General features: G+C 39.8%; 1 protein-coding gene across 1 annotated transcript in view; it reads left to right on the top strand.

Annotated features, from left to right (window-relative positions):
- Positions 1-25,524, top strand: part of LOC139621303 (collagen alpha-1(XXV) chain) — a 142,694-nt gene that overhangs the window by 111,972 nt on the left and 5,198 nt on the right. Inside the window, exons 13-36 of the mRNA XM_071477651.1 lie at positions 241-285; positions 935-961; positions 3,446-3,490; positions 8,679-8,711; positions 9,308-9,343; positions 11,301-11,345; positions 12,854-12,916; positions 14,167-14,235; positions 14,925-14,969; positions 15,340-15,384; positions 15,686-15,763; positions 16,413-16,436; positions 17,934-17,978; positions 18,190-18,234; positions 18,453-18,533; positions 18,664-18,726; positions 18,882-18,932; positions 19,661-19,687; positions 20,146-20,226; positions 20,602-20,637; positions 21,186-21,239; positions 21,348-21,401; positions 21,731-21,757; positions 24,186-24,272. Coding sequence (XP_071333752.1) covers positions 241-285; positions 935-961; positions 3,446-3,490; positions 8,679-8,711; positions 9,308-9,343; positions 11,301-11,345; positions 12,854-12,916; positions 14,167-14,235; positions 14,925-14,969; positions 15,340-15,384; positions 15,686-15,763; positions 16,413-16,436; positions 17,934-17,978; positions 18,190-18,234; positions 18,453-18,533; positions 18,664-18,726; positions 18,882-18,932; positions 19,661-19,687; positions 20,146-20,226; positions 20,602-20,637; positions 21,186-21,239; positions 21,348-21,401; positions 21,731-21,757; positions 24,186-24,272 — 1,206 coding nt within the window. The remainder of the gene's footprint in view (positions 1-240; positions 286-934; positions 962-3,445; positions 3,491-8,678; positions 8,712-9,307; positions 9,344-11,300; positions 11,346-12,853; positions 12,917-14,166; positions 14,236-14,924; positions 14,970-15,339; positions 15,385-15,685; positions 15,764-16,412; positions 16,437-17,933; positions 17,979-18,189; positions 18,235-18,452; positions 18,534-18,663; positions 18,727-18,881; positions 18,933-19,660; positions 19,688-20,145; positions 20,227-20,601; positions 20,638-21,185; positions 21,240-21,347; positions 21,402-21,730; positions 21,758-24,185; positions 24,273-25,524) is intronic.

Genomic DNA, 25,524 nt, shown 5'->3' with positions numbered 1-25,524 from the left:
GTACATTAACAACTGGAAAATCCATTCAATCTGCTCTGTCTACTGCTCGGTTATGAACCATCCTGCAAATGCCTACCTGTGTGACTCAAACTTAACCTCTGTTAAGGTTAAAGGTTATCTATACCCAGGGAAAAAACATAAAGCTTTTTTTTCTTGTATCATTTGACCTTAAATCAGAGTTCACAACGCTAAAGCAGCACACTCAATACAGCCACTGTGTGTATGTTATGCTGTCCATAGGGGGATGTTGGCATCCCAGGATTGGACGGTATCCCCGGAGTCAAGGTCTGGTGCACACATATTCTGTGTGCTCTTATTCTTTTCATTTGTAGTGATCATATTTTTATTTTTGTAGTTTTTAAATATCTTTTCATCCTTTCCCATCAAAAAAAAACATTTTTCCCTCATTAACTTTTGGACACTCTTTGCCATTTTTGAAATCATGGTTTTTGACCTTTTTCAATACCATTTATTTATTTATTTTTTTACATATTATTCAGAAAACATCTATATTGTTTTATTTAATCTCTGTTGGATATCATGTTTACATGATTTGTATTTGTCAGTGTATCAATGGGAATGTGCTACCTTCATAGAAGATATCGATGTTTACAGTTTAGTGCTATATTGGTATCTACACATAGGTTTTAATTAAATGGATTTGTGGTGAAATATTGTTATATGATGATTCAAGTCGGTTAATGTTGACAACTAATTGTAATGACTGAGTTTTACTATAGTACTATAATAAAAAAGCTGATGCTTGAGGGTCTGTCTGGGGAAAAGATGGCCATATCATGAGAGAATTTCCATAATCTAACATGAATTTAACCCCAGATACAATCTGACCCTTAGTGGCTGCAATAATTCCCCATCTGAACCCAGCTCCCCCTGAGCTTTCCTGTGTCTAACGCTCTGCTTTCTTTCCCAACAGGGTGAAATGGGAGAGCGAGGTGAAAAGGTAAAGTGCTAATTCAGATCACCAAACATTATTGTTAGCATCAGTCTTGATATCCCACCATGTGTTGGAACCGGCGTCGTGATAAAATGACGGCAGCTCTGCCTTAACTTCTCACAGCTCCAGCTTGTTTTTCCAAAGGGGACTCCCTTCTGAGATTTGGCCATCAGTGAGTCACAAAAATGAACCCAATTTCTCCAGCTCCAGGCCACAGAGGAGACCAAAAAACTGAACCCAGACAATAGCCTCACTGAGGAAAAGCAGCCTTATTCCCTCCATTCCCTAATTCCTGCTGGTGCCCATATTCACTGTTGTTGGACAGCAGTGGGTGGGAGGTGTTGGCTGGGGAGGGTGGTGATGACTCATCGTGTTTCATTGACCACAAAACCTGCCTTCAGGCAGTTGTTCTCAGTTGTTCTCAAATCAGAGACTTATTTCCCATCATTAATACACCTGGTTCAGTGTCGTAATGTCGTTGCGTGGTCACAATCTCCTAGCAACCATTTTTTACAGCATCATAGGTGTCTGGGGGGGAATTAACTAGATGGAATATACAGTTATAGAAACTGAATCTAGGAGATTGTTAAGATGCAAGATCAGGCCACTGCAAGAACGTATTTTATAATGCGATGGTCTGACAAGGCAGAAGCTGTGCCGCTCTGCTTTTGTCATTTAGTCTTCACTCTGAAACAGAGGTTCCCAACATTTTTGGCTCAAGATCCTTTGAAACAAAGCTGTCTGCTTATGACCCCTTGGCCGTGTCACAGCAACTCACAGACACAACCCTTCTCAGTTTTTAGAAGCAGGAAAAAGGAAACTATCCAGTATTTTATAGGAAAGAAGCAAAAACAAAGATTACATTTCTGTTAACAAGTTTTTGGCTTTGTTTGCGAGCTAAAGACCCAGCAGACAAATTCATGAGAGCAATTAATCCTGACTCTATGCAAATATTCATTTGAACTTCTAACACATAGATTCATAGATGGTAAAGTAAACAACATTTCATCTCCTGACACATGCTTCATGTCAAAGAAGCTGTTATGGTCATGTCGTTTTTCTTGAAGTCTCCACTAGGACACAACCTTTGATTTCAAATTGGAATTCGTGTTCATTATATCACTTGCAATCTATTAGGCCATTATTTACTCAATTTCGACTTTAATCAATCCACATGATTTTATATTGTCAGTCCCTGCCAAAGACGGCACTGAAACTCACTCCAAAGCGCTATGAGTTTTTATTTCGAGAGGAGCCAGTTTATGTTAACATAAACTGTTGTTTCTGGCATGGGTTGCTAATTAAAGAGCCAGCAGGCACATTCAAGAAAACAGTGCTAGCTTCAAACAGATAAAAACTGTTTGTTTGAGAAGCAAAGAGCCTATTATTCAACCCTTTATTTTAAATCCTTATATTTGCTAGTCACCTTCAAATTAGGAACATGGATTTATAGAAGTGCAGGAAAAGTATTATATCAACAAGACTAAGAGTCTGCACCCACTCAGGAGGCTCTGTGAAGCTGTACATAGGCACAGTGGTGCATCAAGCTAAATTCTTATTTGAGATCAATTCAGGTATAATGCTTACCATGGTCTCCTTTGTGAAGCAAACATTTGCTAACTAGCACTAAACTCAGTTGAGCTGATTAGTTATGCTGGTAATAATGACAAACTGAAAAATGAAAATTCTCCAGTGTTATTCAGGTCATTGTAGGGCAGGACATGAATGTGTGCACTGAATTTCATGGTAAACTATCAAACACTTGTTGAGACATTTTGATATTAGCCACAAATGGTGGCACTAGAAGAACAGTCAGTACATCAAAGGGTCATCAAGATCAATGGTCCAGGGACCATGAATGTGAGTAAAAAATTTAAAATCAATCCATCTAATGTTTGTGGAGACATTTCAGTCTGGATCAATGACTGTATATAAAGATATATCTTTATATAGAGTTATTGGTCTGGATCAAAGAGGTAGGCTGACCTGCCGACCAGCCTTGCCATCCACAGAGCCACGCTGCTAGTGTGACTAAACACAGCCCTGACATTCAATCTGGTTCATACGGCAAAGATGGAAAAGTTGTGGATTGAGATGTGAAGTTTTTCATAGTTGATGCCAGGAGTTTATGACCTCCACTATGCCCCACAGAGTGTATTACATCACCTGAAATCAGTCATATTCAAACCACGTGTGATGACTCAGTTTGTGACCAAAGTGAATTTAACATGTACAGTAATGGCTAATCTTTGCTGCAGTGCACTTGGATTTTTATTTTTTTTTTTACAAGCCTCCATTAAGTTGTTTTACAGTGCACTCGATCACAGAAAGAGATTTGTCAAAGTCCTACTGTGTGTGATACACGTTCAGTCTGGCAATCATGTTCAAGATCTTTGTCTGTAGATTTTAGATTCTGTCTGTTTTTCAGCACTGATACATTCTTGCGATCAATAGGCTTCGTATGATGACCTCTGTGTGTTTTCATCACAGGGCGATATGGGTGAAGACGGACTGAAAGGTGAAATTGGGGAGAAGGTATGTAAATTCCACTTTACCTGTCATTCTCTTTGTTTATGTCTTGGACCCGGCTCAGAGAAACAGCAGAGAGTCTGGCTGTGGCTGGAAAACATAAAAAAAAAAAAAAAAGTTAATGTTAGCCATGTGAGAGGAGATCTGTGGAGAGAAGCAGCAGCCGAAGTAGCTGAGGTCAAGTGCCATCAGCTGCAGTCAAGGCTGCGCAACAGCAATCATCCTGGCACTTGATACGTCCTTTGTGCTTAATGTGGACTTAATTGCTATGCTACACTGACGCTACATTTGCTGGTTGGATGGCTCGTGCATTAGTTTGGGACCATTTATCATCAAGACAGCTTGTCAAGTTGGGATCCACTTCCAACAAAAAGGCAGAGTGTAGCTCTTCTCGACAGACTGTGCAAGTAATAGATTTGTGTTTCTGTCCAGAAAGTTTTTGTTGTCAGGAAAGGTTTTTGTTTTGCGTTAGTTCACTGACATCATGTCCAGAGGCAGATTGCACATCCTATCCAGAACTCGCCACGCTGCCTTTGCTGTTATTATTTTGTTAAAGCAGAATTTATGAAAATAGATCACAGCCTTATTTCTATTAAGTGACCTCATGGCAAAATTGGGGCCTCTTTACCCTTTGGACTCGTTGCGAAGCATTTCAGAAACAAACCAATTATGGGTTGGAATAAATGATTCCTTGAAAATCCTGATTCATCTTCTCACACTTCTGGGAAAAAGTAAAAAAAATTGCCAAAAATGGTAGCACAGTTGCTAAGAACCAACATCAGACACAAAATACAGTGGTGTGTTTAATACACAGGAGATGCTCCTTTTTTACCAGGAGTTAGGTATAAAAACAAATATTACTGATAGACCAGCAGCGGAGCAGGAGCAGTGTACTCAAAATGTCACTGCCAATTTATTGCTGTTCAGCAGAGGACAACTTTGATAACTCCTCACTTTATGGGTACTCTGTGTTTTTTAAAGCCCGCCGCACACGGCTGCCAAGAAAGACACCATTTGAGGGAAACAGATGCAGGATATCATCTGTGGAGAATGAGTGAACAAAAAGGAAAGTGGAGGCGATAAAACTTTGCAGCTCAAGCACAGCTTTGATCTGGTCCACCTCAGCGCAGTAAAGGAGAAAAAATGATGGGTTTCACTGCAGGAATGAAACAGTGGAATTGAGTACTATAGGAACGCAGACTTCTGTAGCACGTCACCTGCCATTCATTCCTCAAGACCATAAGAAAGTAGAGAGCAGGAAATAGTAAAGATTTTTTCATTAATATAGCTCAGGAGTGTCAGGATGTAAAGTTTTTAAACATACAGTTTGGCAGCAATGATTGCTTTTCAATCAAGACATGCATCCAGATGAGTATAACATATGGCAGACACACTGAGGACTGATTTATTTTTTAGTGCAAGTGCTCATGGACTTACACAGGATCAGACAAAGGAGAAAATTGCACATCACTCCACGAGCTGAGCTTCCTGTCATCATATGGACGACAGAGCTTTGTGTCTGATCAATTGCTCTTCCGTGATATTATTGTTTTTGCATGTAGAAGAAGAAACCAGAGAATAGAGGGACGGCCGAGGGGAGGGAATCTTTTGTCCTCCAGGCTGAAGATGCCAAAGCTAACAATACACAGCACACACTGCGGGGAAAATGTGGTAACACGGGGTGAGAGGTGAGGCAGTGAAAGCTTCGCGATGGTGAGCAGGGAGACCTCAGGGAGCGCAGGAGGGGGAGAGAAATGGCAACGCAAGCAGTCGGACCAGACTTTACAAGATACAAAGGGAGATTGTTTTGACTTGGGGGGGGGGTTGGAGTGTGAAAGAGACAAAATGACAGGACACATACACTCTCAGTTACATGCATGTTCACTCATAGACACAAGTTTAATTGCAGACTGCAAACAATCTCTTTCTTTCACTCCAAAACTCAGTCTGTTACACTCCGGATCATGAATGGCAAAAAAATCATATGAACCTGAGGTGAGAAAACACCTGACACTGTTTATTAATTGAATTTATAGTCGGGGGTGAAGGAAGTGTTCAGATCCTTTCCTGAGGAATGTACAAGGTGTAAAAAATGTGAAAGTGACAGTACTGAATTCAAGACGTGGAAGTAAATGAGCAATATGCACAAAATGTATAAAATGTAAAAGTACTCATTATGCTTTATATTATCATATTATTGATAGCAGCATTTTATTGTTGCAGTTAGAGCTATTGTTGACTACTTTTGACTCGCTCCAAAAGTTCCAGGTTAGTTGTATATAATTTGATGAACTGCAACATTCTTTAAATGAAAAGTTCAGCATTTTGTGAAATATGCTGATGAGAAAATGAATAGATTGATAACGTGATCAGAAGAAACATGTTGCTAACAGCAGCATGCTGTTAGCTTAGTATTAAGACTGGAAATGGGAAAATAGCACACTTGTGTTGTTTGTAACAAAATCCACCATACTAGCACCTCTAAAACTCACCTATTCATATTTTGTTTATTTATTATGTACAAAAACAACATCATATGCTTTAGATGTACAACCTTGATCTGCAGAGTCACTGATATACTTATTTCACACCACTCTTTATAGTTCACATTATGTGGCAGATTACCTGCTGTGCTGCTTTCATAAGCAACACAGCAGCAAGTATCATCAACTGTGAAGAGAAATGTTTCCAGCAGTCTCTGCATGTCCATCTCTGGCCTCCTTTAAAACAAATCATTACCGCAGTTAAAAGCTTTAGTTCTAAACCATTTACTCCTGATGCATTCTGCCTAAGTATTTAACTAGGTGTGAAATTAACTATGGCTCTTCTCATTGAAAAGTCGAACCTTAGAGATAGGAAAATTCTTTAAAGGTTTTTTTAAAAGAAAGAAAAAAACTCTTGAATTGGCTTTGGGAAGTTCCAGGCTGGAGCGCTTGGCTCTGGCCGATATGGCACAGTGGTTGGTATAAATTTTGAATCCTAAGATCCGGTCCAAGTTCTTGTGAACTGGCCAGGTTTCAGCTGTTGGCAGTGTCTTTCTGCCCTGGGAACCAATCATAATGCTTGTTGCCTCACATATATTCTAACTAAGTGTCAGAGGTCGGTAGAACTTCGGTTGAATTTGGTCATCTCTGCTAATGACCATAATATGAAGTAAGAGTCATGTTTTGAAGGCTGCGGTGGCATTTAATGGTTACATTTGTCACAATTTAGCTCCAGCTTCACTGCTCGCTGATTAATTCTCTCCATCTCATTTGCTCTCACCGGGCAGGCGTCTGGAAAAAGGTCTGATTCACCAAGCATACATTATAAGATCCTCATGCTATTATCTTTAAGTGCCAATATGCAGTGACAGTTTTGGATGCCTGGAATGAAGTGGAGCTGTGGTGACAGCTCTCGATCCTGCTCTGCTCTGCTCTGCTCTGCTCTGCTTTGCTCTGCTCTGCGGTTAAATCACAAGTTGTAGCCTCACCATGGTAATTGGCCCAGTTGGGACATTTCAGCACTCTGTGCCACACCTCAACTCACCTCCCAACTCCACCACTTTTTCCGTCTCATACTTCATTTGGAAGGGATTAAACCAGTGAAAACTCTCACTTGGTTCTTGAACTTGGTGTCACTTGTGCAAGATCTGTCGTGACAGAAAATACCAATGGGGTTTATCAGTTCAGCAGCAGGGGAGTGAAGTGTTAATTGCTTGTGTAGCATTCTCGGATACTTATTTTCACATGAGCGGGCTGCCTTTTGATTAAATGTGTGTAAACCGTGCTGTAAATTGTTTTTTGTTTTTTTTTCACATTATTAGCTCCTTATGATCTCATCCTGATAAGATTTTTTTTTTAAGTTAATTATGCTTACATTAGTCCATAGCTTGATTATGAGTTTAACAAGGTGAGATCTTTTGTAGTTTCTTTTTTTTTTGTATAAGATGTAACAATTGAGTACAGATGTGAGGCATTCTTGCATATTCCTGCCAAAAAGCAACAGGTGTAAACCAGTTCTTACTTTGATGTTTGTTTTGTTGAAACAATTATTCAATCAAGACACAAAAAGCCAGAATAATGGGCCTCTATATAAAGTTTCCTCTTTTGTAATGATTTTTATGTCAACCACAACACGATAGCCATGTTGTTTCTTAAGACCAAAAACATACTTCATTCCTTTCATTCATCTCCCCTCAGCTGAGCTGCACCATGAATAAAATGTATAAGGACTTGTATAAATGGCCATATAAAAATCAGAATGATAAGTTTTCAAATAGGGATAGAGGCAGTTGAGTATGCAACAAAAGCCAGCTGTAAACAGTAACACAGTTTATTGTCTGCAGGAAAAAAAATGCTGCAATTAAACATGCCTTGTGTGCTATGCATCGTAATGACTCCCATAAAAAGCTGAGGGCGAGAGGCATTCCTTCAGCAACTTCTGAGCGTGAGGCGTATGTGTAGTGAAACCACAGTCCACACCAGAGCTACAGACCCCGTCTCCTTCTCCCCACTCCCTTTTCCCACCAACCGCCCATAATTACGCCTATTGGCCTCTTGTTTTATGTCTGTTTTTACTGTACACTGCAGTAGTAATGCAGCGCATAAGAAATGGCCTGGATCTGGATGTTTGGATGATTCTGCTGGAAAACTGTGATTTGAGCAGCTCTGTCTCTTCTTAGTTCAATACCCGACCTGAAGAGATGCAATGGGAAAAAAAAGGTTTAAATGGCTGCTGTTAGTACAGTATATCTGTCAGGCCTCTTACCTCCTGTACTGTTGTGGACTTCTTCTATATAGTGTTAGATTTCACCCAACATGTCATCACCAGTATGCAGCTGCACGGTTTGACAGTGTGAAAATGACGAAATGATTCCCAGCACTGTAGTAATGAAAATGCTTTCTCAAACTTTTGTGAGAAGGTACTTTTAATCTGAGCAGAGCTTAGAGTGGCAGACAATCTTCTTTCTAATGGGATTTTCACTCAATTTTTTCCAGACAAATCATTTAATGCAGCAGTCGCAAAATTATGTTCTGCATTGTTCAGTAAAAGATGGCGTCTTTCTTATTTTTGTAACTATAACTGCACAGTAATATTCATTCCTGTTGTGACTTAACAGAAGGCCCCATTGAGTCTTTAATTAACCTTCATCACTTTTGGACAGATTTCCATGTTTTACCTCTCTAACTTTTGTTTTTTACCTTTTTCTTAGGGAGATGCGGGTTCCTCTGCCGCCGGCATCAAGGTGAGAGCTAAGCAAACACGAAAGCTTTTTGCAGTTTCAGTTCCTTGATCCGCATTAGAAATCACCAGCTGATTGTAAGTTCAAATGTACTTAGTGTTACTCAGTTAAAAAAGGTTTGCACCACACAAACGAACGAGTTCTTACATAAGGATTAGCTTTTACCAAGTGTTTACACAAAGTAAGTACATTGTGTAACACTTAGCTAGCTCAACCGGCCCCAGTACTGATGTTTGGCTTGCTAATGTATGACCCATCATGTTGAGGATTTCAAGAGAATATGTTTGACAAATCTAATCTGAATATTGATCTAAATGCTGTTACATAGTGATGTAAACCTTTGCGATACTATGGCTCAAAAAACTAGTAAATATTCTACCTCAAATTACAAAATATTATGCCAAGATAACACTAGCTTTAATGACCAGCAAGCTAGTGTTCATCAATTGAAACTAGTTCATAGTCCTGACAAGGACCAGGAGACTAGAAATACTAGGAAAGACTTAACGCACAAATTTACTGATGTATTTACAAACAGCTGAAGCAACCCAATTCAGAATGAAGCAGTTGAAGAGAAAACTCGTATGCATGTATTACAGGGCGAACCTGGAGAGCCTGGACGAAGCGGACATAAGGTAATATTGCACATTACTCTAGATACACAGTAGATAGATGACAGTAGCTTGACTGGTAAAAATAGAGTAATCAGTGATTGTTAATCATAAGGACGAATCACATCTACTTGAATATAGTGTTTCTCAATGGTAATAATTGGGTCTTTATTGATAAGGGAGTATAGAAATGAAATATTTGACAACACAGTAGCAGAAAATGCTCAACAGGCCGCAGCACTCTGAATTAATTTTTTTTTACTTTTCTTCACTGTGACTACATACATCTAAAAGTTTTAATGGAAAAGGTGAAGCTCAGGTCTGTTGTGCAAGATAAAATAGCTCAGGTTTTGACATGAGCATTTCAAACTCGGTTGAACCTCACTGTTAAAAGTGTAATAAGGATGGTTGTACATGGGGGAGCAGAACCTGACTCGTACATCACAGTGCTCGGACTCATTTTACATTTACTTTGGCTTCATACTTGGTCTGAGCCCGTGTAAGGTCCCAGGTATTTAACTAATAACTCTGGATATACTAAATCCTTTGGATGTTTTTGAATGTTTTTGCTCTATTTTATTGTGACCTGTCCAGCCTGGTCATCCCATTACATTATTTTGTATAAGTCGAATTACACATTTTTATCGCAGTTTAAGCAATGTTTGTTAGTTTGATCTCTTTCTCCCATCCAGCTTTTACTCTAGTTTTTGACACAAATTTCGAGCCAACAGAGGAAATCAGGAGAATATTGTTGAAGAAACAGTTGCTGATGAAATACTAATAAAACAAGCATGCAGCAGAAGAGGAGCTGTTTTCCTGAAAAATAAAGTACAGTACTTGTCCCTGCTGCCAAGATTGCACCAGTGCCGCATTTAATTACACTTTTTAATCCCAAGTGCTGCACCCCATTAATTTTCCCCTCTCTTTTCTCTGTTTGGACAAACCGGTTCCAGACAGACAGAAGGGCTTTTAGCAAATGTCTTTTTTATGCTGTGCTGCAAAGAAAACACTTGTGGCTAACTAATTTTCGACTGCTTTATCTTATCTCTCATTTTACAGACATCCTGCTTGTGCTGATACACACTTACAAATCATATTTCTCATGATATCTGCCATCACGAGATTGAGTTGTTGTTCCTATTTGATCTTATCATTTGAATGGCGTTCAGCAAGTGTTGGTTAAGTAGTAGTCCACAAGAAAGACTTTTATTCATTAGTTTTACAATGCTTTCATTAGCCACAATGGAAATTTACAGCCCTCTCTCTGATCCCCAGAGTGCCGTTACAGTTGATCATTCTCATGCGGCGCTAATCATTTCTTTTCATATGCCATAAATACAATGGTCTTAATAGAGCGTTAAATTATCCTGAGTCAGAAATTTTGTTTTGAAAGTCTCACAGAGGCCTCACAAGGGACTTGACCTCTGATTTTTCCACAGTTGGATTAAGTGACTGTGCGTTACTCAAAGTTGTATGTATAATGGCAGTCTGGAGTTCCGACCTTGGTAACAGAGAAATAGGCCAACTCTCAACTTCTCGCACTGCCAAACTCTAACGACCTTGAAGCCACGGCAGCTCTCTCAATCAGCTTTTGCAACTTTAATCCAAAGTATCTGACAGTTTTTCCTTCCAGAAACTAGAACTTTTCACACCTGCCCAAACCAATAAAATCATAAAACTAAAACTCCATTGCACTTTGTGGAGGGTTGAGTGTTATAACAAGCACTAATCCCGCTGTCAAGCCATGGCTGCATGAGTTGGTATGAAAGTGCATGTGCAGTACCTTCTGCTAGTGCTTACCGCAAGCAAATGACAGTCAACATACACTTGTGGACAGCAGACCACTTTTCACAATTACAGCAGCGGATAGCCAGAAAAAACTGTAAAGTGTAAAGCTAATAGAACCCCAAAGAGCCTACAGATGAGGCTTGACTCAGCTTAGCTTGGCTTGGCTGTAACATGTCACACTCTTCCTATATAGGGAGAGCCAGGACTTCCAGGGCTGCCTGGACTCCCAGGGATAAAGGTAAATGCTTCGCTGTTTTTACCCCCAGTCCTTCCTCCAGTGTTGTCCCTGTCCATCCGCTTCAGCCCGTCTGTAGCAGAGTTCAGAGCAGTAACTCAGCTGACCTGTCATCATGCGTTATGTATGACACATCAAGGTCTCATAATCTTGCTTTTCCTGCTGTTTAGGATTTGTACCGAGACAGCGAGGTTGCATCTGCTGCAGTGGCAGAGCCACAGTAATACCTGTGCATTCAGTGCAGTGAAAAGTGAGGAGCTTAGGTAAACTGACGAGGCCAAACAGTCAGTGCCTTGGATCTGAACATGCCACAAGTCAGCAAGAAAACTGTCACATTAAGATTTGTGAATCCCATAGAGATCTATGAATTAATGATCAGGCCACTGCAACCCTGGAAGGAAAACACTTCAGTCTACTTCCTGAAAGTGGCATCAGGAGGCTCGCTGCAAAATGTCTCAAACTACTGCGTGTTGAGGAGAGGAAATTAGACTTTTATTTGATTATTTAGAATTTTTTCAAACTAGGCTTTTATTGTTTTAGCTAAAGAGCTTGCTTTTTTTTTTACTGAATCATAAAAAAACAACAGCAGATGGTGAAACTAAAGGCACAAACTGCACATGATAATTCACTGCCAGAACAGCAACCACCTCAGTGTATTTCAGGATCATTAGCTTGAAATATAACATGTGAATGCAAGGAATGCTGAAACAAGCATGATGAGATGATGCTTGTTGCTGTTTTTGATGTAGGTTTTTCTCTTTTTGTATGCTTGTAATGTGCTGGCCTTGTAAAAAAGCCCTTTCATTTTATATTTTATATACTCCTGTTTTTACTTAAGAGGCCTGAATGCTTGATGGATTCTAACAATATTTTGCTAACGCAGCGCTCACGGTTCTGAGCTTGGCTTGCACTTTGTTCTGCTCCACATTCTTCACTGTTTATCCAATCAAAATTTCAAAGTTTGTGAAGTAAGTGTTCATTACCAATCCAAAGGCTTCCAGAGCGTCTAAACTACTGTGGGTGGGAACTCTGGTCCCAGATGGTTTGGTCATATATTCCAATTAAGTTATTTCACAATCAAGTGACATGTAAATCAAATTGAATGGAGCATCACACCTCATACTGGATGCTCACCCCTCATACGTGAAAGTGCAAATGCAAAAATGTGAAAGCTTCTTCAGAGGTGGCAGAGAAACCTGGTTTTTGCAACCACTGGAGAACACTTGTGTGTCATTAATGTATGTGAAACCAGGGCATAAATTAACATGCCACTGATAACTTGTTTCCATGTGTGTGATTTATGCATGTATCCCTGTGTGTGTGTGTGTGTGTGTGTGTGTGTGTGTTTGTGTGCACGAGCAAGTGTGTCAGTGGTAAGTGCATGTTTGCCCATGCGTCTTGCGTATGTGTTTAGTGCTCAATGGCAGTGAGTGGAGGTTGCACCGCACCAAAAATACCCTGTGGAAAAATTTGTGATATTTTCTGATTGATTTTTTTTTTTCTTTTTTCAGGGTGAGCCTGGATTCCTTGGTCCCCAGGGAGAGCCAGGACTTCCCGGACTCCCAGGAACTAAGGTGGGTGACTTTAGCTTTCCACAGTAACCGTAACCAGTAATCGTATTTCTAACAATACAAGAAGTATTTTCTGCTCAGTGTGACACAGTGCATTTCAAGTCCGACAATGAAATGCAACAGCTTTGACACATCCCATCAGTGTGATCATCACTGAAGTTACTGATTCCTCAGAGTTTATGGTCTCATTATCCGTTGCTATCACTTTACCGAGGTGATTAAGCCTCTGTTTCTTCTAAATGTCACTTGGAAGTGGTCAGAAGGAGCTAATCCTTTACAGCTCCCTTTGAGTTGTGACATTATCCCACTGTGGAGCCAGCGGTGATAATCCAGACACACAAGAATTACTGTTTGCGTTGTTCTTTTGCATCATGCTGTTTGTTGTGCATAAATAATAAAGATGTATTAGTCTTGCATTGACCTTTGACATATGCATGTTGCTATATCAAATGTCAGAGTGCAGCCAAAGCATTGGATCATTGAAGCAAATATTTAATCTGTCTTTTCCTTGTGTCTGGGTCTGCTGACATGTTTGAGACACCTGGGGTTTTACATAAAGTTGTTCTTTTTTTTTTTAATGAAACATTTTTCAAACTGTTTATTTTCAGTGCTCTGCCCCCAGTTATCATTACTGAGCATTTATTTGAAATGGAAAAAAAACAAAGGTTTATTGACTCAACATTGCTGAATAATGATTGTGTCCCACTTGGTTTTGAGTATCAGCAATAAAGTCATAGAATGTATGGGCTGTGTTATACCACATCTCCATCTATTGGCTCTTTCCAGTCACTTCACATGAAGAGAGAATGCACACCACTGTACAACAAAGGACTTAATTTTTCCTAAAAGATTCAACTTAGAGGACAAAGAAAGTTTGATGCAGGTGTTTGTTCGGGGTTTTATTAAAAATACACTTAACCTTGTCAAATGTCACAATCCCCCAGCAGCGTAGAAATTATGCTGAGTCTGCATAAATATCCACAATTCACTATGTAAATGTGTTGAGTAAGCAACCTCGCGAGAAGTGCGGGATGTTCTCATTGTAGATTCCTTAGTCATGTCAAAACTGCATAACATTGAGGAAACTGAATGGTGCCTGATATTCATAACATGCATCGCAGCTCCTCTGCTGACAATAAAAAGAAACTCAGACTAGATCAGCAGTTCACTATAACTCATATGAAATCCAGGTTGCAGGAGAACTGTGGTTACACATTTGAAATGCTAAGCAGTTTGTTCTTTTGTCTGCTCAGGGTGAGAGAGGCGACCACGGGCCACCAGGAAAGGGTGAGCGAGGAGAAATTGGACCCGCTGGACCAAAGGTCAGTGATTCATGTGCACGTGTGCATGCGTTCCCATATGTAGCCGTCCCTTCACCCATGTGGTTAACTGATTTTTGCTGCCATCTACAGCCTCCCTGGTCTACACACACAAGAGAAATTCTCAAACTTGTAAGAGAAGGAAAAATTCATTCCCAGAGCAATTCAATTCATCCAATATTCAGTTATGTTGACAAAAAGAGCTGGCTAAACAATTATAGCCCGTAATAAGGTCAAGCTGTTCCCTGGAGTCTGTGTAAAAGTAAACCAAATATAAATGAGTTTACCATTGTTTATGTCTGGCACTGACCCAGCAGGTACCTTAAGCTCCAGTCTAAACTTAGAGTTCTGTTTCACATCCTATTAGAAAGCCCAAAAGTCAAACCCCTACTTTATCAGTGCCAGAGTTCAAATAAACACTTCCTCCATTGCTTGGCTGTAATTACATATTAGAAGCTGGTTATTTTAGAGAAGCTGACTGTGTTGCTCTCTCAGGAGGAGCAAGAGAGGTTGATGATATTACCTTTGTGAAATATGAATTGCGTTTAATTTTTTATGGTGAATTTGGATTGAACCTAGAAAGAGAGTTTGTTTTGTATTTCCAGTTTATATCTTAGGCTTTTCTTCTTATTTTTAAACATTTTCTCTGAAACCATGGCTCTTAGTTAATTATGTTTTCCTATTCATGGCAGGGTTCACAAGGAGAGGCTGGTACACCTGGTCCTAAAGGGTCAAAGGTGAGCATGGCAGATATGTTTTCTTTAAATCTGTTGGAAAGAGCATCCTCTATAAGTGATCCATGGTGTTAGGATCAGCTAATTAGATTTTGCAGGTGATCCAGGTCTTGAATTTCCACTGTTAGATGAATGTTAGATGGATTTTTTTTTTTTTTTTTTTTTGTATTTACTTGTAGAAACATCAACACCAAGAACGTCAAGATCCTTGTTAAACATTTTTGTCAGAAAATAAAATGGTAAATACAAGTGGTTAACAGATGTTAATCATTTCAGCTGCAAGTAGGATTCAGTGCAGATGGAGTCTTTCAGTTATAATTCATTCTAGCAGTAATGTTATTGTTGAAAATTTTTGTTTGTCTACTCACATTAGGGAGAGACTGGAGATAAAGGAGACTTGGGATCCGCTGGCCCGAGGGTAAGCATTTATATTAAATAAGATAAATGCCTCTATTCTCCCTTTGCTTTTATGGTGTAATGATGTTGCATGCTAATAAATATTCAACATTCAAAACTTTCATTTCCCAAGAGCTACACAGCTGGCAGAAAGCCAGTTACTATTGGCGTAACCACACACAGAGTACCACCAGGGGGCAGCATTCAGTCCTGCTCTGGGTCTTACATTTCTCTGATGTTATGGACTGTATGAGGCAAGTGTGCAGTTATGGGACAACATGCAAAGTGTTTTAAATGTGTTTCTTGATGGTAACCATGTGCAGGGTCCCCCTGGGCAGAAAGGAGACCAAGGAGCCACTGAAATCATCGACTACAATGGAAACATTCAGGAGGCTCTACAGGTCGGACAAGTCATTACTTAATGCAGCTCATTTCTCACACTTCTGTCGGCCACACAGTGAAACTTGACTTTCAAGTTTGATTTGGTTACATACCCTCTACCTCAGCCATGTCAGTTACAGCATGCAAACACTTTTCATGAAATGTATGTCACATTGTTTCTGTTTACAATGTAGGAAGGAGTGCTGTATTCATTTGTTTGCAAGGAGAAGCAGGGTGTGGATCTCTAGTATGGATGGTGGATGGGCATTTAAGCATTTACTTTTCATCACAGATGTAGCTGTAGTTGATATTTCTGTTATACAATGATGACTAAGATAATGACTAAGATCTTTCACAACTGCACCCACATGGTTTTGAGTATCTTAAATACTCCAACCATACTCGAGAGCCAAATAAATGCTTATTAAATTATTTTGCTTCATGTATAAGAAAATGTCAACCTATTCCTTAAAGTTCAATGTCCTGAATTTTAAATAATTCAAGTTCTGTGTTCTACAGATAAAATAAGATAACATCTGTTAGTTCATGAAGGATTAACTTTGAAGGTGTATCTGTGCCGAAATGTGCTGACACAAAGGTTTCTTCTCTTTGTGACCTCTGCAATCTTATCTCTCGTTTCCCCATTTCCACTCCTTTGGCCCACTGCAGAAGATTACCACTATTACAGTAACGGTAAATAGGCTCTGAGTATTCTGTGTATTTGTCATCTCCGCAAGTGATTTATCTTTGACCTCGCATGGGCCCAACCCAATCCCAGCACCGGTTTGCACTGCCCTTTTGTATTTGTGCTCCCTCACCCAGCAACGTGTTTGCTTGACAGTGAATGAACCTGTATTCAGTGCTGCATTTATGCTTCTTTGTGATCAGCCATTCATGCTTCCTGTGTTGCTGGTTGTCTCCTTGAATGTCTGTTTTCCGAAATTCACTCCATCCACTTATGGTCAAAATCATATCCTGTATGTTGCAGTCATTACAGGTTTGTTTTAATTTAATTTAACATTTTGATTGGAAAAATGGGAAATCTTTATTAGCTAATCTTGATGTAAGAAGGTCCCGAAGTGAAAATCTTGTAAGATTTAAGACATTTATTGTGACAGTATTGCACTTTACAGTACATTTGTTTCATATTCCTAAATTAAAGAATTATTCCAGCAAAGAAACACTGTATGCATTGCAAAGAGAGCGGAAAGAATGGAAAGTTATAGGCCCCAGCAGCTCATTCGCCCCTATCATAAATATAATGAAAATTCATTTCACCTATTTCCCTGTCATCATCTAAGTATTATCATTTGTAAGCTAAGCTAAGTCTATCTTCTATGTATCATTAGTTTTCAGTGAAAAAACCTGCACAAATATAAACCAGGGGAAATTGTTCAAACTGAGCTCCCTACTCTGTGAGAGTTTTTGTGTCAGTTAGCATGGTAGCAAATGAGTATGTTTACTGTCACGGATTCTAGAGTCGCTCCAGTGTTTAGTTATAAGCCTGCTGGCTATGCAAGCTAGGCGTAGCTAAGTTTTATTCTCTGGTTTCCTCTGGTTAGCATAGTAGGAAATTAACCAGTTTTAGCAGACCATGGTTAGTGTCTAGTGTTTAAGCTACGTAAGCTAAGTCTAAGCTTGGTAAATACTGCACACATTTAAATAATAGGAGTAATTCAAAGTGGACCGAGTATGGAAAATCCAATTTTGTTTGTTTACCGAAACTGTAAATTTGAAGAGAAGCATTAAGTAACAAATCACTAAGTCTTACATTAGTTTACATGACACAGCTGCCCCCCCCCCCCAAAAAACGTTCAAATGTCACAGATTTGATGTTTTAATTGCTACATGATCACCCTCACATCCTAACTTCAAAGTATGTAATTCTGTATCCATATGTTCTAGCTAACTTGTTTCAGCATGTGTCTTTCAGCTGAGCATCCTGGTCATAGTTCACACCTGATTGCTAACATATTTTTGCGCTGTTTGCAAATTATTTCAGTGTGATGGTCAGTTATGTTGTCAATGAACTGCAGCTTGTAACATTTTTCCCATGTCTGAATACAGTTGCGCGTCATTCACGCCAGAGTTTGATACTGACCTGATCATGCAGACCCGTGCAGAAATATAAATCATGTCTGATAAAATATGTGAATTGTAATAAAATCTTTTGCATTTCTTTTTGTGCAGGGTCCTCCTGGGCCTCCAGGGCCAACAGGACCACAGGGTATAAAGGTAAACTATATCTTCTTCACTTCTCTCATGATGCTAATTGTGCTTCCCTTTAATCGAAATAATGAATGTTTTCCTCCTGTGTTAATATCACATCGACAAGCACCTTTTTCTTTTGCTAACAATGTCACAATGTCAAACTGCCCTGCAGTTGCTCAATCATCATCTTTTGCATTTTATAATGTGTTTGTAAAGATGTTGTTTTTTGTCGCAGGGGGATCGTGGTATGCCTGGTCTCCCTGGACTCGACGGAGAAAGAGTGAGTTGATCTTATATTCTCATGTACAGATGAGATGATTTTGAATTGGTTTTTGAAAACTCCAAATTTTTGTCAGAATTGCACTTAAAGGACATTTAAGCCTTTAAAAAAAAATCTTAGTGCTTATCAATATAATACAACATGCATTTTGCATAAATATCTACAGGGTAAATAATGAAAATATTCTCTGTGTGGAAATGTTTGCTTTCTTCTCACAGGGCTACAAAGGTTCAAAGGGAGACATGGGAATGCCTGGAGCCTCAGGGGAGAAAGGAGCAACTGGTTTACCTGGCCTACCTGTAAGAACTATAAATATTCAATTTTCAAGACAAAAGCCTTTGAGAAGTCTTATGTGTTTATGGTCAAATTAAATGTTCATTCATTTTATTGGATAGAAAGTACAAGTGTCATGAAACTTTTGTTCCTCAGGGTGTCAATGGGGTAAAAGGGGAAAAAGGTGATCTAGGTCTACCTGGTGCTCAGGGTCCTTCAGTAAGTGGCATTACAGACTCAGCTTTCCATTATTATACTCAGTTACTTGTATTAAAGATGCTGCTCATTGCAAACTTGTACTCTGAAATCCTTTCAAAATATAATAATTTACACTTGCTGAATCATAATTCAGTAATGAAATGTATATATTGCAGATTATTGGCCCTCCAGGGCCTCCGGGGCCCCATGGCCCTCCAGGACCCATGGTGAGTTTTAAAAATAATTATCAGTGAACAATATATTGTACCTTTGGCACATCCCAGAACTCAATTAATCACACAGTATCAACCTTAAAACACAAACTGGGATCCATAACCACACTCTGAATACTGAATAACTTTCTGTAATGTCATTATCATGGTGTATAATGTGTCAGTCATTACATGTTTCCTCCCTGTAGTGAACAAGCCCGACCTGTTTATAGTTTGGTCATGTAAATTCTGTTAGTTGGAATGAAAACACGCCTCACTGTGCAGTTATTACATAGTCATAAATAACACACTCACACACACACACCCAAAGCATATAGACTACAATAGCTCATGTTACAATAAGTCAATTATTAATCATCCCTTTAGTACTGGCCTTTTTCTTAGATACCTTCTAAGAGTCATCACAGCTTTCATCTGAATAATTGTGGCCCACTATACCAGTTTGACTTCTGTGTTATCCCACATCAGTTTTTGTAGGAACACAGGAAATCATGAAACACAGAGTCAAGGACATAGCAGTGCTTGTCTGTGTGAAACTTCACGGTGCTACACTTGTTCTACTTGTCCCGCCTCATTCTCACAGTTTCGGTAGTTTGTTTTTTTTTCTCCGTTTGTTTGTTTTTGGTAGAAAGTAACATAATAATAAAAGATGATTGTCAATTTAAAGATCAACTAGGTGCTTTGCAAACTAATATTTTTCTGCCTTTTTTGCTCTTTTTCAGGGACCCCATGGTTTCCCTGGACCGAAGGTAAAGGATACCGGGCCACATTGAAGTTATTGTGTCTGTAACTAAACCAATAAAGGCAATTTTTGTAGTTCCTTAAATATTTGTGTTTTGTACAGATATGCTCTATGTATTTATTCATGTGATCTGTAGACAATTGTAACACCTCCTCTAAACCTTAAAGTATAAACAGTTATTAAATGCTTGATACACATTATAACATACTGTACTTGTTATCACATTTAAATGCATCTTTAAGGTAGCTTGATAAACAAATTCTCAGCACAAGAAGACGTCGACGTCATCTTACTTGTTGTTTCCAAAGCTTTTGACCTCATCTCATGGCTTTCCTCCTGTTGTTTCCGAGAGTCCCAATAAACCTTACAGCTTCTGTTTAAAGTGAAAGTTTGAAGCTTGGTGCACCGGCAGGTCCAGCAACTATGTCATGTCTCCCTGCTTACCTTGTCCCCTCACTTTCCTAGGGTGAGCCTGGATTGCACGGTGTGAAGGGTATGCGAGGGGAACCGGGACACAAAGGCGATCGTGGACCTCTGGGTCTCCCTGTAAGTACAGCCATGCACCACAGGATATCTACAGCCACTAAGCCTTTACTTGATCAGACATCCATAGAAAACCCTATTTCTATTTTAGCCCTGTCAGATTTTTTTTTTGTCGTGCATTAGTGCACAGAGTTGAGTGTGTGTTTTGGTGTGTGTGTGTGCGTGTTTGTGTGTGTGTGTGTGTATGTGTGTGTGTGTGTCGCCTCCATTTTCTGTCCTCATGTCCATTTGCCTGGGCTGACTACTTTGCCAAGCTCCCTGTAACACACAGTGTAATTTAGTTGTTGTAAACCCTGCCATCAACCTGTCCTAATAACAGTGTTCATCTGGTACTAATCCCGCCTTGTTCATGTCACTCATACCTCCATAACCACACAGGGAGCCTCCGGCTTGGACGGCAAGCCCGGAATTAGGGTGAGTGTCACGTGACCAAGAGGCTTCGCCACCCAACTTCTGTCTACTTCTCTCCCTCTCACCCTCCATACAGTCCCCCTTTTCCCTCAGACTTTTTACCCATGTCACCTCATTTTATCGTGTTTCTTTGTGACTGGAAAGAAAGTTACATAAACCTTTGTTGGATTTATTTATATCTTAGCGGGGTCTTATGATTTGAACAAGTCACACTGAGTTTACTTCACAGGATAGGGGCCATACAAAACTGTTAGAGTGGGCATTTCAAGGCTCTCGTTTGTCCCGTGTTGCATTAACTCAGCATTAACACACACTCATACATTAACTGTGTCAGCAATGTTGTAAATGTTCTTTGTTGCCAATGCACGTGTATCAGCCGTAGTTCTGTGTGCTGGTTGTAGGTCAAACCACGTGGGACTATCGTACACATGTGGATGCTAAACATGATTCTTGCTTTCCATCTACTATTTGTTTGGAAAATCAACTTTATTTTAAAAGGCCTGCTATAGTCCGATGATGCAAACTCACCATGACAACACTACTCTCTGCAGGGCATGGATGGGCCTTCAGGTCCAGCTGGTCCTGCCGGGCCAAAGGGTGACATAGTAAGATCTCACTCAGGACACTTTCACTTGAAGTGTTTATTGCACCAGCTCATTTTAAAGTCATTCTGTTCATTTTATGTGATTGTAACAGTGATTCACTTGTATTAGGGTGAGAGAGGAGCACCAGGCGAGCCAGGACCAAGGGGACCTTATGGACTACCTGTGAGTTTGATGAGGATGCTATCATATCATGACACATGTAGTGTGCTGCATTTAGATGTTCTTTGTAGTTAATGGCTAATAAAAGTCTCACATATTACATGAACACTTAATCCAGTCACAGTCAGAGGCATCTCCTCTAATTTTCCTTGCCGTGGGCATCAGTAATGTTTTACAGTGTTTGCTGAGTGGTATCACTAGCTGGCACATTGCCCGTGTATTGTAATGGCAGACTCCCCTCAGCAACACCTCCACCATCTTTGCTAAAGTTTAAATATGGTCTCTAATAATTCTTGCTGTGTGACAATATGGCTCATGTTCTTTATTTGCAGGGAGCTGCTGGAACACCAGGATTGGATGTAAGTCTGTTTCACTTTATTTGCTCATTTTTTTCTGAGGGCAGAGACACACCAAAAAAAAAGCCACCAGCATCAGTGATGTTACAGTGAATCAAACAGATTCCTCCAGTATGGGGGGGGGGGGTAGCTTTTAAATGTAGAATAGGACAAGAAGGGGAGAAGCTGCAGCTCTCCAGAATCAAATGTAGAGACACAGAATGAGTCTCAGCATGATGTCTCTGTCTTGGCTTGGGTGATGTTGACAATTATCTGTCCCTCTGTCCATCAGTGACTGGCTGATTTAGCATCAAGTCTGCGTCACCACTCAGTATACACATAAACATAAAGAAACCCAACACAGACCAGCATAACTCACTGATCACAACAATTTATTTATCAATTTTATATATACCTCTATCCTATAAGCATTTATTTCTTTATATAGGCAGTTACAAGTCGTATAAGTTTACCATATAAGCACCGTACCATATAAGTTTACATGGTTAGAATTTCCACAATCCACCTGGTTAAGTAGAGTTTACTTTGTCTGTATTAAGTGATGCTTCACACGTTGTTGATCAGTGGTGGAGAGAAGAAACAAGTGTTTGTTCCCACTCAAGCTTTGTGCAAGGGTTACTGCAACTGATTCTGGAGGATTGCTGCTTCTCCCTTCAATGGGATGTTTCTGTCTTTAAAAGTTGCACAAGGTGAACTAGGATAGCACAGCAGCAGTAATCTTCTCTTCTTTTAGACTTGTTGCACATCCATCCACCTTCTCTGGAGCTCAGTTTGTTTTGCTTCTCCACCTTCCTTCTCTAAGCTTCAGATTTATTTTATTCTATTTTGATGCTGATGTGTTTTCTTCAGCTGTGTAAGGACAGGAAAACACTATTTTGTCTTTGCTCAGTAAAGCCAGAGTAATTAAGCGGAGTTGTACTTTTGCAGGGGTTGCCAGGCTTAAGGGGAGAGAAAGGCGACCTTGGGGAAAGAGGAGAAAAGGTAGACGTAGATATGCTGTAATGATTTGTCGATTAAACCCCTAAACATTACAGAGGACTGATGTCAATGGACAGTGTCAGGAATTGTTTGTTTCTGTAGTTTTGTGTACTGAACTAGTTTGAGACACGTTGTAGGTGAAAGGAATAAATTTTAATGAAATGAAATATATATTTTCTGCATCCTAATGAATTCCTTTTACTTTTGCAGATATTTTGATTATGGTTCAACTAGGCTTCATTTTAAGTCTGTTTGGTAGCAGTTGTGCCTTCTCAGTAGATTCACTCTCAAACCAATTGGAGCGCTGGTCAATGTAAAGCTGCCTCTGCATAAAATGCCATCGCCAGTTCTCAAATCAGCTTTTGTTCTCTCCACCTTTGAATGATTTACCATCTCATTTCTCAAAATCACAAATCCAGTCTCATTCTTAGGCATTTCCAAAAGTGATTTCAACATGTTAGTCCAAACAAGTCCATTGACAACAGGCTCTTAAAATTCACATGTGTTTCTCTTCTGTTGTTCCCATGCATGAACATGAACTTAAACATTTCACCTCCTTTAGTTACTGAGCCTGTTGATAACTCCTCCCTTGCTTGTGTATACAGTAGGTTCTGTCTTCCAATGCTTAATCTGTGTGTTTGACATCTACTAACACCTCCTTAGATGTTGAGAAACTGTATCCCATCCCTTGGAACACAAAGATAAACATACTTTGGCATGCTCTGTGCATCTCTGTGTTTACTAACCAATTTCCAGCACAGAGCAGATCCTAGCACTGCTTCCTTTCCAGGTATTTAGTAGTAACTGTGCTGAATGCTACTTTTGAAAAAACACAAGAAACAGACGCTACAATCGCACTTTTAATTGAGTTATGAAAGTTAATATATGTTTTTTTAAACACTTGCATGCACACAATATAGTATAGTTACACAAATTCATACAATTACAAGTACAGCTGTAAACCAAACATTACCCATTTCATCTCATGATGGCTGAACATGTACCTGTGATATTACATCTGCGAAGTTTGGTACTAAAATGTCGATTTCGACCGTCACATATCAACTAACATTTTATAACCGGTGTTTTATTCTGAAGGGATACAGTTTGAACTCGTGAACAGTGTGTAGTCGATTTAATTCTGTCTTTCTGGAGGTTTTCTCCCTGCTACTCTTTCTCATCCTTTGTGCCCTTGACACCCCTTTTGGCGATCAGCTGTTTTCCACTCCTTCCCACTGTATTTTTCCTCTTTTTTGTCCTCTTCCTGTCCTGAGGAGTGTTTTTAGAATACCCAGTACTGTCTGGTATCCCCTCCTTATCTAACACTGACAATGTGTCTTTCTCCTTTGTGGACCATAGCCTCCCCTTTTTTAATCTCTCCCCTCCTAATAGCAGTGCTGTCCCAAATGTTCAGAAAAATGATTTTAACTTGACCAAACCGTTGTATCCACAGGGGGAGAAGGGAAAGAAGGGCAAAAAAGGGCCTAAGGGCGAGAAAGGAGAACAGGGTGCCCCTGGATTAGATGCACCCTGCCCATTGGTATGTCCCAACTGTGAGGTGGAAATCATCTCCCAGCCGTGTAGAGCAGTCATCCCAAACAAGGATGAGCGCCCTGTGGCGAAACAGATACCTAGCTTCCACCACACCACGGCAACCTGAAACACAGAGTCTGTTTCTTTCCTAAAACTGTGCAATTCAGACACAGAAACATGTCATTAGATCCTGAAAAACATGTAATTGGGCTGGATTGTGGTATCGGCAAGCTCACAGGGTAGCTCCTCCCTCGGCTCCGCCCCTTGTGTCTGTCGCAGTGGACAGATGCAGGGGTTAAGGGTCATCCACCTCTCTCCCAGTAACACTCCTAGGTCATCTTTGCAAACAGGGTTTCCGGGGATTTAAGGGTGAAAAGGGGGAACCAGGGCAGCCAGGTCTGGACGGGCTGGATGCCCCATGCCAATTGGTACAGTATTTCTCTTTTTCCTCCACCTCTTACCCATGCATGCCTCTCACCTTCAGTCATCACTGAAACAAAACCATGCATGACCTGAGAGCTCGACAAGCATGAATACACCTTATTTGAAACACAAGTACAACTACATTCCATTTATAAGTTATTAAAAAAAAAACACCACCAAGCACCAACAATTACCACACTAACTTTCTTACCGCAAGCAGCCTCTTTTAGATTACATACATTATTATAAGTCAAATATACCAAATAAACATGGTTTTTGATATAAGTGATACTTAAGTCTATCCCTCTAACTGAATCCTTTCATTCCCTTGATTAAAACTGGAGAAAAGCGTTCTGCTTAAATCCCGTTTCCTTCTAGCTGATTCTTCCATGGACCTTTTAACCTGACGCTAACACAGACTGATGAGTTGCCCATGCTACAGGCGATGGACCCTTCCTTTACTCTGTTAACTTCCCTTTTCCCTTCCTGCATTTGTACCAATTGGGCCAGACCATGACGAGAAGGGAAAATCAAAGATTACATTTGCTCCGGATCTATTCAAGCAGATAAAAATGAATTTCTTGATGCTTTTTTTTTTTTTTTTATGATGTGTTCTGTTTCTGAAACAATGTTGTAAAATGCATGGAGGTTCTAACAATGTGGTCAAAAAATATGAGTGGTACTGAAATCCATTTTGAAATGCCATTGGGTGTAATTAATCATACTGTGTGTAATCAATGAAATGAAAGAGCCATAGTAGGTAAGAAAACATTCACATGTCACAAATGCCGTACCATTAAATTACATCTTCATTCATTTGAACCAGCTGCCATAAT

This window comes from Trachinotus anak, unplaced genomic scaffold, assembly GCF_046630095.1.
Source record: "Trachinotus anak isolate AG129_WGS33_773 ecotype Australia unplaced genomic scaffold, CSIRO_AGI_Tana_v1 ptg000005l, whole genome shotgun sequence".
NCBI classification, from domain to species: domain Eukaryota; kingdom Metazoa; phylum Chordata; class Actinopteri; order Carangiformes; family Carangidae; genus Trachinotus; species Trachinotus anak.
The sequence above is the reverse complement of the archived record's forward strand: the minus strand, read 5'-3'. Positions and strand labels throughout refer to the sequence as shown.